Source organism: Sinohyriopsis cumingii, chromosome 8 (genome assembly GCF_028554795.1).
Source record: "Sinohyriopsis cumingii isolate HCF-2022 chromosome 8, ASM2855479v2, whole genome shotgun sequence".
NCBI classification, from domain to species: Eukaryota; Metazoa; Mollusca; class Bivalvia; order Unionida; family Unionidae; genus Sinohyriopsis; species Sinohyriopsis cumingii.
Window position 1 is genome coordinate 33,141,226 of NC_142968.1, and position 20,932 is coordinate 33,162,157.

At 34.5% G+C, this 20,932-nt stretch overlaps 1 protein-coding gene across 1 annotated transcript in view; it reads right to left on the bottom strand.

Annotated features, from left to right (window-relative positions):
• LOC149793256 (uncharacterized) overlaps window positions 1–20,932 on the bottom strand; it is a 240,775-nt gene that overhangs the window by 26,427 nt on the left and 193,416 nt on the right. The window contains exons 6-7 of the mRNA XM_089967229.1: window positions 11,917–12,267; window positions 8,008–8,274 (exon numbers count right to left, since the gene is read on the bottom strand). Of these exons, the coding sequence (XP_089823355.1) occupies window positions 8,008–8,274; window positions 11,917–12,267 (618 nt within the window). The remainder of the gene's footprint in view (window positions 1–8,007; window positions 8,275–11,916; window positions 12,268–20,932) is intronic.

Here is a 20,932-nt window from a genome sequence, read left to right on the forward strand (position 1 = left end):
CAATGTACAATTTTGTTGGTACAAAAGCCCAAAAATATGATACCATCCAAAATAAGTTCCAGTAGAAAAAAAATTAAAACCATTTTTACTTTTCGGATTCTTAACTGTGTAAATTAATTTTGTTCTATATAAATATATTTTACTAAATGATAAAGAGTTTTTAATGTTGGAACTTTTTCTAATTGAAATTATATTGGTTACAAATTATCACTGCAGTCAATTTGATGCCTATTCAATTTACATTTCTAAAGACAAGTACTGAACACAGATCTTATAAAACAACATCATTAGCCTGTGAGTGCAATGGTATAGTTGTTATGATACAATTAATAAATTATTCTGTTCTTTTCTATATCCTGCCTTCAGTATTTAACTTGTACAGTCTACTTTTGTTTATCCATCCATTTATCAGATAATCATTTAATTGACATATAAGGGAAACATTTATATCATCATTTGCAAATTTGCATATACATTTACGTTTATCCAATACATCTTGGTACCAACAATTTATGATGGGTAAACAAGATCAGATATATCTTATTATTTTTATAATCTGAATTTTGATTTACTGTGCCTTTCTAATTGTCACAAATTCACATAGCACTATTAGTGCGTTATGCACTTTTATTTTTGTTTGTCCCTCTAAAATGGCATGTCCCCTTCAGGTTTGGAATGAGGGAAACAGTGTCCCTTGCACTTGGGATTCGATGTGCAACGCTGTGAACATCACTTGTATGTATTGCAAACTATCCACAAAGCCGCTTCAAATTAAGAAATTAATATTGATCCACAGCTAAAAAAATGGTGGATATTTCTGCTGACATGTCAGCCCTTCAAAAATACACATACAATGGAGAATCTAAATACCGATTTTTCTTAAATGCACTTAAAAACAATGCAAAGCTTCTAAAAGATCAAGACAAAAGGAGGTAAAATTCCAGTTCCAGTCCCGAAACATCTGTTACAGATACACAAGATTATTTTTTCTTGACCACCAATGGAAACTGGCGTCTTGTGCTGCTCTAATCAATACAGCAGAATAATCCCTGCATTTACCATTCATTCAAAGCTTTGTCAGGTAGTCAGATGACAAATGGATTACCTAAACCACACTTTATACTGTATCTGTCTGAAGACAAGCCCATGCTTGGTTCCAAAACCCCCACCCCTTCCTACAAATGTCTGCCAAATAATCATGAGGATATCTTTAATAATAAGCCAACCATTATTTTTGCATTAATTTTTGGGGCTCATCCATTGTCTTTTATGGGAGAAATACTAGGATGAACCTAGGACTCAGGTGTTGCCAAGCCACTGTGCTTACAACTTCATCATACAAAGGCTGTATCTGTGCCAATAAATGATCTTTTTATATATAATTATAACCTAAAATCATGCCATAATTATAGACATCAAGCCTATTTCTGATGTCTTGGCCCTAGTTTTAACAACAATTCATAAAGTTTAAGTCTTGCCTAAGACCTCTGATTACTGAAATTACTGTAAGTTAAGCATTTTCATCGGGTATCAATTTTGTATTTGCAACAATCCATAAATTTAAGACCTAAAACTGATTTTTTCTGTTGAATCAAAATTTAACCCACGGTCTATGAATTTAGGAACTGATCAAAATGTTATTTTTTAATAAAATGTGCAGCATATAAAGCAAACCCAAGTTTGCATGAAGTCAGAATTATATTTCATGCATAACTTACATTCAAATCCAGCTGAAAAAATCCAGGCTGTATCTGTGACAGATGTTAGGATGAAGACATGCTGTGATTATTACCAAAAAGAGCAAATTAACGACTATAATGACTACTAAACCCAAATGTCTCCATAGTTACAGTTTTCTCAACATAAAATCAATACCTGAACCAGACTACTCCCAAAAACCTTTACCATAAACTTGCAATATGAAAATTACACAAGAATAATAGGAAGAAAATGGATCAGCATTCTACTTTTTGCTATTTTCAAAGGGAACTATTTCCTATAGTATAGAGGAGTTACCAAGCTGAAGACAACTATACTATACTCCACCATACAACATATAGGAGGTTAGTTCCCAAAAGATAAGACAATAATGTATTTAGTTAATCACCTGATTCATATGACATCATATAATGTCAGCATTAGTAAACAATGCATATCAGAACAAATATAATTCCTGTAGTCAAGCATACAGACATGAAAGACAGACAGAATGAGAAAAGCAGAAGTAGGCCTAAGGTTTGGGGCCCATTGAGTCCCCATGTCAGGATCCTGTAACTAGTGTGGAAAAATTCCCCATCCAAATTTCTAAAGTCCAATATCCAGCTTTTTTCAGAGACTTATATGTCGTTCCCACCAATCATTTCATAATATACAAGCATCAATGCATAAAATACGCAAAACTTCCCTTGGAATATTCACATCTGAAATGCACTAAGACAGTACTGAAGAACTGAGTTTTCTAAGCTGTCCCATCTAACTTGTTGTCTTCATCAGCTACTTCATCTTTTAGTCAAAGATCATCCTGCTTCGAGTGTATTTTTGACATCAACTGTCGTAATCATTCCACAATTGTGGCACAATCCACTATAGCCACTATATAGTGTGTGATTTTTGTAAACACTGTTGTGACATTAAATATATGCAACAGTCAATTCTTTTGGAGAATTCAAGGAAATTATCCAATCAGACATGTACTTAGAAAAGAATTTGGGGTTGGGGGTAAGATATTTGGGGGGGGGGATTTAATGCCACTTTTCAGTACATGATAGGCTGTACATGGCAGATGGTATATTTGGTGGAGGAAGAACATGGGAAGAACCATCGACCACAGGAAGCTACTAGCAAGCTTTCTCATATCCAGACTGGTTGAGCTAAAACTTCAACTCACAAAGATGGAGGTGAGATATGTGAGTGATTATTAAAGGTGAGTGACTTAGTCCACTGTAATTCAGCCAGAACAGTTCTTGGAAATGAAAAACAGATATTATTATGGTTTCAGCAAACCAAAACACTGGTTTCAATCATAAGGATTGTGTACTATTGACAGTACTATTTATGTACTATACCTATCACTGCCCTCCTATTATCAGATCAAATTTGCACCAGTCTCAGAAGTTGTCTATTTAGCATGGAAAAGAGCAGAATTCTTTCATGTTTATGTACAGCATCCTGTACTCGTGGAGAAATGCATACTATCATAAAATATATCTGAGAAGTCAGGTGAATGGAACTTAAAAACATATCATGTTATGTATTAAAATCATTACTGTAGTTTGATGAATGGCATATATAAATAATATAGTATAGTAATAAATGAATAGATTAATCTAGTAATATAGATTTAGAACAAGTATATACCAGCATTATGATAAAAGATAAGAACACAACATTGTGGGGGAAAAGTGTACACGAGTATGGTTTTATACATATTCTGCAAATGAATAAATATGCATTTATAGTGTTCTAATAAAAGATGAATGTATATGAAAATCTAACTAAGAGTAAAGTGTGGAAATAAATATGCTACTGAAAAGACAATGTGATTATTAAGGATCATAAAAAAAGATTAAGTTAGGTGTACATGCAATACATGTGTAAAGATTTTTTGAACCATCAGAATAGCTGGAGGTATGTATATCAATTTGCAATCATTAAAGACTTAGGGACAGCCTTCATGTCGTGTCTGTCTCTGACATTCATATTCGCGGCAAAATAAATTCAGTAATTTGATCCTATTCGGGTGTTTGGTACAAATTAATAGTAACATGGAAAACAAAGCAATTACTAATTACCTTCTGTAATGAAAACTTTTAATTGCTCACTCAAGATGTCCTCCACATCTCTAAGACTGATATGTAAAGTATCCTCAACCTGCTATGGTTTGTGCCCTTGATGTGAATTTTAATGTTTGTATTATAATATTTTGAAAAAACTATTTAAAAACAATAAATATAAATGATGCATTTTTAGCCATGATGCATTTTTAGTTGTTTTCTCAAAGCTATTTTGATAAAATTATCATAATTTAAATAGATGCTTAAATTTTCAGATTTCATTTTCCTGTTACAATAAAGATTTTTTCCCCTATATCAAATACAATGAAGAATTTCATCCTATTTCCATTGGCTTTATAGTTTCTAATATGATAAAAGAAGTGCATGTTGTATTAGCCAATTTTTACAATGTCTTTGCTGTCATAGAAATCTATCATAGGTTTCCAACTAATCAAAAGGTAAAGAAAACCAACATATGAACAGTGGCTTGGCTTGAATTGCTACCATTTACTCCAGGGCCACAGACATTAAGCAAATAAGGCATTAGTTAAAACAGTTTCATTGTCTTTGATCTTAATTGTAGTACACATTTAAGTCTCATTTCAACAAAAATTCTTAATCAGTATCTACTGTCACAGTGAATGAATTCTAGTGACCCAGTGGATTACATCAGAATCTCAAAACAAGCATGTAAAGTGACGAGAGGCATTTACACAAATCAAGGACAGGAGTGAAGTTAAGATGTTCGACAATAGCAAATAATGAATACTCCTCTAGATGGATCATCCTGTCACATCCAGCATTGCACATTGTGTGCAGGCTTGTGGGTTTCCCATAATTTTTGTCCCATGTCCCCCAAATTTTGACCCTGTGTGCCTCCTAGGCACACATTTTTGCCAGAAACAAGATAACAAAAATATGATTACAAAGTTTCATTAGTGGATGTCCACCTGTACTCTCATGGTACAATCAATGTCCAAAGTCACAGAAGGTGATAAAACTAAGACAACAACAAATATATACTTTAAAATAATGTATCTGGCAATAAAAACATTCCATGTTCGTGATTTTATATCAAGCATGTGGCATCCTTTCATGGGGACTATGAATTTCTCCACTCCAAACCAATGGTTGTATATACAAGTTTAAACGGCCAACAATGTCGCCAGTAAAAAAAAAAGATTGCCAGATGGTATATTTTGCGGCCAATAAGGAAAATAAAATGCAATTTGTGACATTGGAGAAGCCCTGTGCGATTGCTGAATAAACATTTTACATTATGTTTCATACTTTTAAGAAGAATTTTTTTTTTTGTGTACGAGAAAAATACACTGTATGATCATCTGGTATTACTCATACATGATCTCTTCGCCAAAAGGATAAACTTTTTACATTTTTTTCATACTTTTAAGAAAGATTTTTCTTTGTGTACAAGAAAGCAACATGTATATGAAATTTCAGGAGCCACACCTCAACCGTGTTATATCCGAATTTGTGCTATAACAGAGCGTGCTATAGCTGGGTCACACTGTACTAACATTTTTATTTATCCACTGCTCTTGGGATCATATGTGCAACACTGCATATCCAAGCACATCAGCAGCAATCAGAAATAATATTCAACTGCAATTTGTATGCAAATAAGAAAAAACAGCTAATCTCACAATCATTGTTTGGAAGAAAGAAAAAGAAAAAAAAATAACTCATCCCAAAACATTGTCATGAATACTAACATGATAGATATGTATCTATGTTATGATCAAACTCAATTAGAATTTCATTCAGTTTCAAAATATTAAAAAATTCCTAATACAAGCAAGGGAGGACTATCCTTTGATTGCCTTATAAGCAATCACAACATGAATACTTTAGGTTCAGAACAATTTTCTAATGCTCAAATAAAAAACTGTTTTTCCTCTATTTCAAGTAAACAATGTGGAATAACTTTTGACTTTAAATGATGAAAAAATAATCTCTAACCTTATTTCCTGCGTCTAGGATAACCAGCATTGTCTTATGTAAGGTAAATAGTTTCAAACAAGATTGTATAGGCAGAGGTCTCGGAAAAGCTTAATCACACGTATCTGGATGCCAATTTTTTATCTGGGATGCAGAAAATCACTTTGGAACGAGTCCTCTGTATGGATGTAATAGGTGAGGCAAAATTCAAAGACTTCCCAGTCCTGCTTCAGCCACCTGCTTTGTGTGAAAATGTGTTGATCGATTAACTGTGTTGATATTTACAATGACAGAATTCAGCAGCTAAAAGACCCCTTGATGTACATGTTGCCATTATAAGAGTACATCAAAAGAACATGATGCAATAGCTGGGCGGCATGTTCAAAGGATTGATTGGCAGCCTGGTGGGAAAACATTACTGATATTTAGTGATTGAATTCTGAGGCAGAAAGACCCAGAGATGTACATGTGATCATTCATAAGAGGACATCAAATAAACAACTTCAGCTTTCAATGCTGTGTTCATTTCCGAGTGTAGATGAATAAACAGTGCACATGACCTCAGAATCAAGACATGTTGAGACTTAGACACAATGTCATTCACAAATTTGGATAAGTATTCTTGGGTTAAACGGCAAACTTACGAACTTAGTGTCTGGAATAAGTCCTTAATTGAACTGACAAAATTCAGTCTTACTCTGATGGACAAACAAGAGCTATGTGTGTTATAAAGAAAGTAGAAACTGAACTCAATGGCAACCAATAGTTCTTCTCATTTTCATAGTTTTTTGGGAGGGCCAGGGGACATGCTTCCTGGCAAAGTGGGCGAATAAGTTGCCTAAAAAATGTAAACTTTGCCTTCTTCTGTTAGGAAAGCAAAAATGACTTCGCCCTGTGACTTTATAAGAGGTACTTTGACTGACCATATTTTCTGAGATGTCCCCTCGCCTTAGCCCGGTTAGTTCTAGTGTTGTAGCAAAATGCATTCATCAAGACATCATGAGCTATAGGCCTAGTTTTTACATCAATTTCGTTGACAAACACACTCTTGCCCATTCACAAGCATGTGTTTTAATAACAGATTGACCATTAACTCTTTCCCGAGTAAGGTAGCAACTATCACTGCCAAATTTCTGCATGTGCTCCCTTTGATGATAAAAACATACAAAGTTGTGTTTCAGAACTTTAACAATAGTGTGTAAATAGCAATTTGTGTTTTAAGATCAGAATCGGTGATCAGGATATATATTAACTACCTCTTGTACACTATTTCCTCATAAAATTAGTTTGAAACTGTATGTGAACCAGTAGCCTAACGGGAAATAATGGCATCCATCACTAAGTCTGGGATGTACCAGTTTATTAGACTGTCTGTCTTTGTAAATTATCAGGCAAATATATTCAGAAAAATATACAATTCACTGAAAACAAAGCCTAGATATTATTTTATTACAGATTTAACTTTAAAATGCAAATTATGTAGGTCAGAAATGTATGGTACGATGCTATGCTGTGGAATTTGCGAGGTGCGTTGTAACGTCTAAGTTGTTTTCTGACTTGACACGTATTTGTGAAAATATGGAAAAAAGATGCAAAGCAGATAATATTTAACCATTGCCTAACATTATTACAAGCATGTAGACAAATAAATAAACCATAAATTTGCAAATCCTGTCAATGCACCGTTGCAATGAAGCTATATTAAAGTGGGTGATTACATTACAAAAACCTTTAATTCAAAAAATAGATGCACTCAGGACTGTGTTGATGCTGTAGGAAAGAAGTGTTTAGTTCATATACCGACTATAAAGGAGACATTCTAATTTTATGCATTTTAGTATGTTATGAATAGTTACGGTAATGTTTTATCTGCAACGAAGAAATGGGGACAAACAGTATGATTTGCTTCGCGTCCACTTCTCCCCATTGAGCTCTCACTTCTCCCTGTTCTGTCCAGAAGGAGAAGTCACTTCTGAAAATTCAAGTCTAGCTTGACCCCTGGAGGGGACTGTAACTTTTGCTGGTGGGACTCCCATTTTTACCAAAATGGGAGTCCTGGACTCCTAATTTTAAAATCTTAGCAAGACCTCCATATAAGTATAGGTTATTTTAAAGCTATTAAATAACACAAATGCATTCATCATTATTATTTCACAACCTGATCTAAAACAAAAAAACAAAAACAAAAACACCAAAACACTTCGAAAATGATGTAGTCAAGTATCATAAATCTATATTACAGAAAATGTCACTGCTTAACGCCATTTAGTCTTACCAACTATGATGTTAACACTTTTGTTCGCTGTGTAATTCTGTCCGCCCCATTCTGTATATGCCATACATGTATAGATACCAGTATAGTTAGTGGTTAGGGATGTAAGATGGAGTTGGGACCCTGTTTGCTCTCTTCCATCAGGCAGAGTCCAGATATATTTTGGAAGAGGGTTGCTGTCGGCATTACATGTCAACGTCAATTGTGCCAGACCTTCACTGTAGTTTGGTCGATCAGGGTCACTTGCAATAGAGCTCATTCTAGGTGCATCTGTTTAAACAGAAAATCAAAATTTAGTAATGTTCTTGGCAGTATGATAGGAATGATGAAATAAAACAAGCGCATACAAAATAGTTATATCAAGCTCTTTCATTGGACACAATTTACAAATTATCCTTGACATAATTGTTTCCCATAAAACAGACATTAGCATATCAAATATGTCCTTGTGTCAAGTAGATGACATCTTCAATAAAAAGACTCAAATGCATAAAAATGTGCCACATGGTCCCCCTGATATAATTCTCAAGTTTAGGTATATAAAATATGTATGTCTTTTTGGAACAATGCAATGAGCAATTATTGCAAAAGCGTATTTCTAGGTCTAGTAAATCTGCCTGACCATGTTGGGAAATAAACTCTTGACACTGCTCTCTTGTGAACAGTGACTTTATCAACTGTTCTTGTATCCGTCAGCAGCTTGCTCATAAATCCTTTATATATGAAAAGGAACTAAGACTCGAACTGTCTCTATTACACCCTAATAATAATAATAATAATAGTAATATTAATGCCTTAGTACAGCACTTAATCATCAGAAGCCCTAAGCTCTTTACAATATTAGTCACCAAATAAGGACCTATATATAGACAAGATTACAAAAACAAACAATTAAATTTCAAACAAAAGCATGTTAAAAATAATTAAGCAAAGGAAACATTGTTAAGTCTTTAGTCAATAATAGCTATAAGATTTTCAAGATGGTTGCTGTGGTGACAATAATGAACACACGATTTTTATCTAGGACCAACTATGTATCATAAGAAACCTTTCAGTGAAAAGCTTAATTTGATATGACTATCCATTCCAGGAGTGTGTGTGTGTGTGTGTATTTGTGTGTGTGTGTGTGTTTGATATTTAATGCAGCTTTAACAATTTTTCAGTCATGCTGTACCGATGTCTGCAATGTGGCTGTTTATAGTGGTGCCTAGCACCGGGGCATCATACCACAGACATGTAGCACCATGTCCCCCACAATCAAATTATCCTGACACCAGGCCAACCAGTCTTAACACTAATCTCTAAATCCTAAACACCAGGTGAGGTAGCTGCTAGTACCATTTTTATAAGTCTTTATAAGTCTCAGCCAGGGTTCAAACCTGCGAACTCCCACACCAGATGCAGACACTCTAACCACTTAGGCCACCGGAACCCATTTAGGAGGACTAGCCATAACAAGATTATCAAGATGGCCACTTGGCAGCCATACTAGTTATGCTAGCATCACCATTATCATGTAGGAACAATTAACCATGGGACAATTGTATTAAATTTCATAGCAATCCTCCGCAAGTTCAGATAAGTAATAATAACAAACCTGTGCTAACCGATGGACAGACAATGGACAACAAAAGACAGACAGTTCTGTAGGTCATCTGGTCTATGACCAACAGAATTAAAACAAAAAATGCAAGGACTTGAAGAAAAGGTAAATTGCAACACAGAAAAGGATATGACTGAAGGAAATTAGGCCAAAAGACACCTGATTAGTGAAGCTCTGAATGCCCTGAGAAACATATTAAACATATGTTTACCATATGGAATAAATGGAAAAGAAGGATTAAATTCAAAATGATGAAATATAAAATATAATGCAATTAAAGGGCAAAGGTCTAGGGCAAACCAATGGTTCAAAATTAATGTTTATTTGCTATCTTGCCATCAATGATTCTGTTGCTGGATCACTAAAACCCAGCTGTCACTAATCCATTGGAGCAGTGAAAATTACCTTATCATAACTGTTAAGAATTGGTCATGTACTATCATTTCTTTTACAGGTTACTTAATGTTTATTTGTTAACTGAGACCTAGCAACATCCTGCACCTGATCTGGTACAATAAATGTTGGCTGCACAAATGGAAAAATGTTAACCAACCATCTAGTCATCAATTAGTTTTGATTATTGTCCAATCTTCCCTCATGTGGAGCTATAACCTGGTTTACATCCCCCTAAGCAATGATTACAGTACTGATGATAACAAAAGGTGTGGTGTCTCTGACTAGGACAGACCAATCAGAAAATGTCATGTGAGGACCGAACAAATAATTTAGAATTATACCACACAATGTGTTTTAGCATTTACATTGTTTTGTATGAACATTCAGTGTACCAAAACTGCAAAAATTACATGATGATAAGAAAAAGCACAATGGCAAATATGATAAAGAGAAGAAATTAAGGTAGAGATGCTGGGAAAATTAACATAAATGGCTGAAGAATGACCTAGGAGAGGCTGTGATGTTGAGCACTTTCTGCACTGAGTATTCAAAGAAATATTAAAGTGCACATGGTACCTCATTTGTGAGTACTGTTGGTGAAACACAGGTCTTGCAACTATTTTTAGTAGATATACTGGCTTCTTTTGATTTGAGCAGATTCAGTGAAATCTAGGAAGGACCAGTAAAAGTATTATTTTGTTGATCTTTTGAGATAGTCAACAAAAGTCCTAATTTTGAGCCCTGCAAAATGGGGCTGTAATTCTGTAAAATCTGCCAGAGTAGTAAAAATTAAACTCGATCTTCTTTATATAAAACCAAAGTCCAATCTGCATTCAAGCCATCAAAAGTTACCAAAAAGAAATTTGACGGCCAATAATATCTAAGTTCACAATTTCCATTTTTGTGAAAAAGTAAAGTAGAAGGTAGAGCAAAGCCCCAAATAATACAGTGCTTTCTGTTCAATTTGCCTAAATTCTGTTACATTTTGAGATGAGTTTGTTTTATTTTTTATCATTGGTTGATGTATCTGATAGATTAGAATTGATATAAAATATGAAAACCCTTTATGCCAGGATACTTTATAAATTTTTTGTCTAAGTTACAAATTCATTGAATGGTTTTTGCACTTTTAATAAATGTGGCCATACTTAATGGTTGATGGCCATTATTTGTATAAAATCTGAAAACCTTTTATAACAGAATGCTTTCTGCCAAACTCCTCTGAACAGTTTTTATGAAGTTGTTTAAAATGTTCTATTTTTAGTATTGAAGGCAATTCAGCATCATTTATACATATTTAAAAGAACTTGATACAAGGATGCTTTCTGTCACACTTGCTCAACTTCTGCTGTGCTATTTTTCAGAAGTCACGTAAAGGCTTTTTTCTATTTTCAGTAATGACAGCAATGCTTGATAGTGAATTTGCAGCATTTATGCGAACTTGTAAGCCTTCTATGCCACAACGATTTCTGTTAAATTTCATCAAATTTATCTGCTGAATGGTTTTCTAGAAAAAGTCATTAAAATTTTTATTGTTTGTCTGATCAGCATAATTCTGCACAAATCAGAAAACCCATTTACGTCAAAATACTATTAGACAAACTGGGTCATCTCTATTGAGCAGTGTTATTTTTGCATACAATAAAAATATATGTACAAGAAACCTTGGGAGCCATACCAGGATTGTGCTATATCCGAATCATGTTATAAAGGATCATGCTATAGCAGCGTCACTCTGTATCAAAACAGTATAGCAGATGGGAGATGATTATTTACAATCTCACAAAATGGACTGACATTGGCTTTGATATATGCAAAATTTGTCTTCTTTTCAACTGAAATAGCAAAGTAATTAAGTTAAACCAATTAGCAAGAAGCTTAATTTGATTTTAATATTCCAAGCAGTTACTTACAATTAACAGAAATACGTCCTGTTTGTTGGTATCCATCTCCATCTTCTGATAATGTTGTCTGCTGAACAGTGCACCTTATCACCATTTCATTGTCATCCTTGGTCAACTGCACTGTCAACTTTTCTGTTCTCTCATACGTACAAGATCCTGGAACCTTGTTAAAAGATACTTGGTTCACTCCATCAGTAATGACTGTGCTTGTAGTCTGACCCCTGAGATACTTGTACCAAACAAACTTCCCTTGAGGCTCACGACCAACATTTCCAAAACAAGTAAAGTTCACAGTCTGATTCTCTGCCAGGATGGCGGATGGGGTGTATGGCAATGATTGATTCTCAAACTTTGGTGTTGCTGTAAATAATCAAATGTAACATCATGTTAGTTTGGGCAAAATTACAAAAAGATAGTCATGTTGATGAGTCTTCAATTTGCTAACAATGAATACTGTCTTTCTGGCCAAATTACTAGCAAAGAAAAACTCACTGATTCAAGTTCAGAAACACACATGTTGCCTTATGCGAGTTTCATACTCGCAATTAATAATCATTAACTAGCCAATACTAAAGATGACTAGGTGAAAGACATGGTTCTGACTGGACATTATCATTTCAGTATTCATCCCACCACCTAGTCAGTTATCCTGGGGTCACAATCTAAAATCTATCACATACCATAATTTGCAATGAACATGCCACTCTGCATTATGGCTGCTTGAGCTACATTTAACCTTTTTTTCTAAAAAGAGGATATTACTAACTGGTCCTAGCAGAAGTTATGCCACAATTGGGCCTGACAACCTTATGCTTGGGTCTAAGCATTGGACCTAAAAACTTCACAGTGCATAGGCAGCTTTCTGCAAGCTGTATGAGCACATGTTCCTTTAAGCACAGTAAAATTCAATGGGCATAAACATCAGCAACAAGAACAAAGCAAAAATGTATTGCCTTTGTTTAAAGCATGTGTCTCAACTACTATGCAAGTCCAACATATCATCAAGATGCTTGATTTGATCTGTTTGAGACTTGAAGCAAGCTTCTCATCGATTACAACTACCTTATGCTCTCATAAAGCTCTAAGTGAATGAACTGTAATTTAAGAATAAGTCAGTATTTCCAGAAATAGTCAATGAAACTTAAAAGCTCAGGTGTTTGTGTCTTTTACAGTCAAAAACTGAGATAACATTAATATATATATATATTTAACTGAGCATAATTTCCAGGAAGTCAAGATATGGCCATTTTTTTTCTTTCTAACTGCTGAACGTTGAAATCATATCTGATATCCTTGAGTGACAAGGTTTTAAAAAATTAGACTGTGCATGCATGGCAGCCATATTGGGTGAAACTATTAGAAGACTTTTGGTGAAAACCCTTATGATGATATGACCACCGGCTCAGGAGAATTTTTGAAAAGTTTCTGAAGTCATAATTTTTATTAAGAACCAACCAGATATCATAATTAAACTTCCTGTGAAAACCCCATGTTGATGTAAATTTCCATTTAGAAGGAGCAGCAATATCAATATTTTCAAGATGGCTACCATGGTGGCCATATCTGATGTCAGATCAGCATGATTTTCATTTAGTACCAAACAGACACCATGAAGATTTCTGGTGAAAACCCACTGCTTTGAAGACTTTACATCTAGGAAGAGTGACAATTAGATTTTCAAGTATTATTGTCATTTAAGAACAAGACATCATAAAAAAATCTACTGAAGACCCCATCAATATGACTTTCTCTTCAGGGAAGAAGTTATAAAAAGACTTTCAAGGTAGCTGCTGTGGTGGCCATTTTAGATGTCAGATCAACACCACTTTCATCAAGAACGATCATAAGAAATCTTTTACTGAAAATGTTGGATGGTGTAGCATTGAGATTTTCAAACTGGCTACTACATGTCTAAGCAGCACCATTTTCTCTAAGGATTAAAAAGTGTTAACATTTAATGTATATCTCTCCAATGTTATGAGGCTGGCTCTTAAAAGGGACATTTTAAAATTTGCCTTGTTGGAGTTCTATCTGTTACATGAAATCCTTAAATTCCTCTTCAACATTGTTACTCTTGAAAACTTTCAAGTCCACATCGTTCATTCTTCTCTACTCTATACCAAAGACTCACCTACATTACACTCCATTCAAAAAGCTCCAATACCATGTGCTTCTGCATCAGCAATGATGGCTCGCTTATGTTTTGCAGCGTACAATTTTCTTACAATACACATATTGATACATTGTCTTCAATTGTGTGGACACCTACAGACTTCCAGTTATGGGGGCCCCAAGTGGCAGAGTGGTCTAAAGCACTCTCCAATTCGGATCACTGCCATCTCACCTCTGTCTGCGTGGATTCGAGTCTCGGATTCAGCCAATGTGGGTATGTGAGAAAGCTTGCCAGTAGCTTCTCGTAGGTCGGTGGTTCTTTACGGGCTTTTCCCAGATTCTTCCTCCACCATTAATACTGGCTGTCATGTATGGCCTATCGTGTGCTGAAAAATGGCGTTAAACCCTACAACAATAACAACTTCCAGTTACGACTCAACTATCAGTTCTAGACAGTGAGCCTCCTTAGTCCAAAAGTTACAAGTTTTTATCTCTCTATTGCACCTTCTTGTTTGTTAACTGGAAAGAGATATACTCTACAAGTTTAGATTCCCAATCCAAGTTTTCCATTCTTTCCAATGCCAGTCCTAAATATATGTACTTCCCTCCTATGGCACTAGACCTTATGGTTCACCCATTTTTGTAATTTAATACCGACTGTTGCTGTTGATCGATAAGTGGTCATCCACTGTATGTTTGCATGTTTTATTTTACAACTGATGTAATGTGCAACTGCCCTTAATACACTGCTCCCGCACTCTCAAATAGTGAAAACATTTTAAGAAATAAATAGCAATGAAAATAAGTTTTGTCAAGTTCATTATAATCATCATAAATACAATATACCCTATCAGTGCTCAAAGAAAAATTATTTTAAACACTGGCCCAGGGTTGGTGACTTTAAAATATCACATGCCTGGCTCCAATTCCACAAGTCCCAACTCCAGTTTCCATATGCTGAAAATCGCCCTTATTTTTAAATATTAGTTTTCGCACATCACTGCAATTGCTCTACTTCAAATATGAAAAGATAAAAAACAGAATTTTATTATAAACTAACTTGTGAGTTGATTCAGATCTCAAAGTATTTCCTGTAAAGCAATTTTATCCTCCAGGTCCCAAGGTCAGCCATTTTCTAACTGCTCTATCAATGTTCTCCATACTCATCGGATCAGCATTATGTTAATTACCATTTGAAGCATGTTTTGTTTTATAGTTTCTCTTGATACTTTTGATGTCATTCATAGGTACTTCTTAATATGTTTAATAAGTGTTGCATTCCACTAGTGTAAATGAGTGCAAGGGACAGCTCTGTTATTATTCATTAAACTATAACTTAAAAAACATCTTGAAGTTGAACAACACAGTAGCAATTAAACAAGACCAATAAAAAAAAATCAAAATACTTGCTCAAGTGTTTCTGGTGAAATCATTTTTAGGTATTCTTCCATTTTGTCTAACCTCCACTAAATGACAGATTTTCAATCAAAGACTCGTGAACCACTATCTGATTCCTTTATTTATATCTCCAAAAAGCATCCTTCATTTGGTTTAAGCTCTACAGATTACAAACAATGAAGTAATCAATTAACATCTTTTTTGTATATGTGATACCCTTAATCTCATTACTTGGCCACACATCACTGCTCACTGGTCACAAGGACTCCTGAACAATTCAGGTACCCAATAGACTGGTTCTGGCTGGTTTTTGTTTTTGTTGTTGTAGGGTTTAACGCCATTTTTCAGCACACGATAGGCTATACATGGCAGCCAGTATTAATGGTGGACGAAGAACCCGGGAAAACCCCGGAAAGAACCACTGACCCACGAGAAGCTACTGGCAAGCTTTCTCACATACCCAAATTAGCCGAATCCGAGACTCGCACCCACGCAGACAGAGGTGAGATGGCAGTGATCCGTAATGGAGAGCGCTTTAGACCACTCGGCCACTCAGGGCCCGGCTGGTTTTTGTAATGCACATATAAATACCCGAAATGGTAATCTGTAATACCTCTGGTAAAATCACATACATGTTAATGCCAAGGAAGCACTAATTAAATGTAACCTAGGCAATCTATTCCCCATTCACAAGTCATATGATTTCGCTTTGCACACATATTTTACAGCTTTTGATAAATGTATATGCAGAAAATCTTCATAAATGTATGGTGCATGGGAATAAACAATAATTTAACTTTTAATCCTGAAAATAATATTTCATTAAATGAATAATCTTTAAAAAATCAAGTTTCACTGCTGATTGTGTTTGCATGAAATAAATGTTGCTACATTTTAACAAAAGGAATCTTGTTTTGTGGTGCAAAAAGCAGTGATGTAATAGACAACGTTTTGCATATACATGTGCTGAAACCTCAAGAAGGCATTTTTTTACGATCTTTCATAAACAGGATATCTTAAAAATAAAGGAAATTTATGCCAAAAAGCAAACAATTTTATTACAAAATGCTGTTTATTTACAATTGATCACAATGTGATTATAAAACAAGAATTCAGCAACTAAACAGTGCCCCTACCCCCACCTCTTCCACATCTTCTCGAGGTCTAACTGGAATGGCATCCCCATTTTCATTTTTTTTCAATGTTTCCTCATTAACCCATGACGTTGCTTATAGTATGATCTGTTTTGAGAAACTGTTGTCAACAAGTTATCAAAGAAGAGGTGTATGTTTAATTGACAGAACTGGTTTTTATTGTCAAACTTTTTAAAAGCTGCTTGTTGGACAAACAAAATATTTGCTTTTTGTACTGACTGTTCGCTGCTCCAGTGGCCTTGGGGTTAGAGCGTCTGCCTTGGATGTGGGAGGTCACAATTTCAATCACAGCTGAGTCATGCCAAAGATTTATAAAAATGGTACAACCGCTGCCTTGTTAGGCACTCAGCATTAAGAGGTTAGTGTTAGGACTGGTCGGCCTGGTGTCAGGACAATGTGACTGGGTGGGACATCATGCTACATGTCTACAGCATGATACCCCAGAGCTAAACATCACTATAAACTGCTACACTGCAGACAGCATAGCGATATGACTGAATTTTTTTTAAAGCTACGTTAAGCTACGTTAAAAATCCAAATTATACACACACACACACACACTTGTACTGGCTGTTTATGTGCTTTTCAACTTACAATCATTAGTAATAATAATAATAACAATAATAATAATAAAAATAAAAATAATAATGCTTTATTTATAGAGGGTGACTCATTAGTCAAGGACTCTTCTCCCTTTATGTGTTGATGTCTGCCCCGTTTTTATGTTGTGCCGTATGATAAGTCAATACTTTGAATATTCATTCAGCAATGATACCTCTAAAAATATCATGCCAAGTAAAAAAAAATAATGACTACTGTATTCTAACAAATTAGTATCAAATATTACAGGTTAAATTAGAATTTTACCAAAACACAATAAAAGCAATGTAATTTTGCCTAGCATATAATCACACCCTTCAAGATAAAGAACATACTGAGGGTAAATATGTTTATTTCATGCTCAATATATTTTACAAAGTCCACCAGATAAATTAGGATTAGAGCACAACTTTACATTGATTTCAAAATGAAGATGACTTCTTGGAACACAAGAATTGTATTTCAAGCTCTTTTTCTTCCTGCTCCACTTTCTTACAGCTCTACTGAAATCAACATCTTTGACAGATGTCACTTCTAGTTGTATAAGCATTAATCTGTTAATTAATTCTGAGCATACTCTGCTTCTTCTTGTTATCAAAATTGTTCTGTGCTTCTTTCTGAAGAGGCATATACAGAGCTAAGCTTAGTCAGCTTGAATATAACGTTGGGAAACTGATCTTTGTGACTGTTTTGTACAATTTTCCAGAGATCACAGATATTGTCTTTTGGATACATCTGCTCCAAAATAGGATTTTTCATTAGTATAAACTTCCTTTGTTAAATCAGTAGATTACTGACTACTATGCCAATTTCTTATATATTCCATAATGCATTATAATGCTATTTAGTCCATCATTGCTTGGGCAAACAGAGGTATTAAAATAAATATCTTTACTCCTTTAAATTTCATTTTTTAACCTTATTTTATTCAATTTATCTTGACCCTCATATGGAAATATGTATATGGTTTTGTAGCATATGATCTACAGAGCAAAACTGATTAATTAAAACAAATGAAAATTGCATTATACTTTTAAATTGTCTGTATTTTAATTAGGCTCAGAATTCTGGCCTTTGTACTTGTAAGTTCGAAATGCCACTGAAAAGGTCATGCCGTCTATTTTGTGTCCATCCAGCAGGTACATCTTACTTGTATTTAACTCCATTTTGGACTCAAAATCAGTCACTGGTATCTCCATTAACACTTTCCCAGCTCCTATACATGCACTGAATATATAGTCTGATATACCTCATAACTTTAAAGATTATTGTCATCATCACTATCATCAGCAAGTATTTGCTGAACTAAATTGTAATGAACCACACCAGGAAGCAGACATTTTGGGTTTACTAGGAAACCCGTATTTTAAACAAGCATTTGTAAAACTTTCTTCATGAATGGCTTCAAACTACACCATAATGCTTAATCCTGGGCATGCTGTGCTATCAAAGTTATTTTCACAACCATTAATGTCGTGCTTGAAGAGCCCAAATGTGGAACAGCTGCTATCCAAAAAACTGATGTCGCCATACGAACGTTAAATAAAAATTGCATACTTTGCCAAGCACATTTTCATAAGTGGGACTTTCAACGAATTTGCGGGAGTTCTCATGCTTCACCGTTCTCCAAGCACATGAATTCATACAAATTTTGTACGATTTGTGCAAGAGCTCACTCTGAAAACATCTCCACATAAGTACTTCATATATCTAATGACTTTCCCAGGAAGACTCTGTTGTTCTGCCAATACTTCCTTTTTGTCATGCAGAAAATAAGCTACACTGATTTCTGATTGGTGGTTATTGTTTAGCCTGGACAGATCAAACAACAACCACAAATGAGAATTCAATGATACATATTTTACCCTGCAACAAACCGGTAGCATAGATTTAAAAAATGACCAAAGGATTCGAGATGCAATTCAAAAAAACTTTGCATAAACGTGGTTATTAAACTGATGAGTAAAGTACTTCATTATACACATGGAACACATTTGGAATGTATACTAAACATACTTCTGGGTTAAGATAATTAGCATGGAATGGGGAAGGGTGGCCAGATTATGAACCCTGTCATTTTGTGTTAACTTGTAGACAATGAATAGGTATTCTCAAATAGTCTTTTTCATTTTTATTAATAAACATGAGTCTCTGTGACTGCAAATACTGTTTCAGATGGATTATAATTTTACAAAATAACAAGGCAACAATAATTATTCATGACTGCAAAAGACTAAAATAAAATGCATACCGTAAGTATTGTTTTGTAACGATTCTCCATCTCTTGTATCAGTATGTGTATGAATCATTTCACCCCTACTAGCCAAGAAAGAAAAAGAAACAGAACACAACAGAATAACTGTGGATTGTAACTTTAATAAAAAAATAGAGAAAACAATTTCCCTGACTGGAACACGGCACATCCATTGGGATTACTGATGTAACTCATGATTGTGTAAACTGCAAAAGTGAATAATCTTTTTGTGAATGGGTTTAAGATATCTGGAAAACACATCATCATCCAAGGAATTCTTTCACAACAAAGAAATCTGTAAGCTTGCAGAGACAAATGCGTTACTTTTGGAATTGGATTATAAAGGGTGCGGGTCATTGTAGTTTTTGTTGGTTTGTAACTTTGCTGCATAAAGAGAAACATCTCAAAGTTTAAGTTTACCTTACTCAAAAGAAGATGAATTGTTAGCCTTTTTTGTTTTTGGATAAATGTTTTCCAGTATGAACAACAATGAAATCTAAGAAAGTACACCCTTTATGACAGGCAGTAAATTAACTGCCATTTGTATCAAAAGATTTATTTGGGTTTTTGTATTGGCTTATGCACATTATATGTAATGTGTTAATTTATAATATTGCTACAAAAAGATGAAAGATACTGTTAAAAGTATGATTATAAACTAAAAGGAAAAATGAAATATAACAATTATTCTATGAATGGACAATGAATTTGTTTGTTAACTTTGCGTGTTTATTTGCATTTTTTGATGGAGAGAGAGAGGGAGAGAAAATGTAGTACAACTTGCAATTTCCTAATACACCACTCCCTTGATAACTTGTGTCCTCATAACTCGCGAACCTGCTTATAACACGGGGTCAGGAGTGGATCCCAATTTTTGTACCACAAACCCCCCCCCCCCCAAAAAAACTGATCCCTATTTCTTCACTATGAAGAAAATCGTGGTCAAAATTGGTAACTGAAATGTTGATATATCATTCGTTTGATGGTCAAGAACGGTAAATAGGACCTGGAAATGTTAATCAACTTTTATAATTGGTTACATTTTCTTTCCAAACGACAATCTCAGTACACCATAATTAAAGATATTTAAGGAAATTTCAATCAATGAAAATATCAATTACGCCTAGTGTAGGCTGTACATTCATATTTAAATGCCAGTTAAATACTTTTTATTAAGTGAAATTTGTGTGTTATTTCTATCTTTTAGTTCCTCTTAAGTATAATCATGATAAATACAATGTGTATTTAAACGTAAAATGTGTCAATCTACTGTAACAGCTATGTCTGCAAGTGTTTCTCTGAGAACCTAATTAAGTGCCGACAGTGTTTTGATAACTGTCTTGCAGAAGTATTTGTTGTATTGTTGCACTGAATTAAAAGATGGCCTCCTTTGTATTATCACATTAATTATGTCTTTCGAATCAAATAAATGAGGTGGAATAAAAGAAAAGCTGATAGGCATGCAAATCCTACATACTTAAATTCTAGCAGCCTCGATCGTATGTCG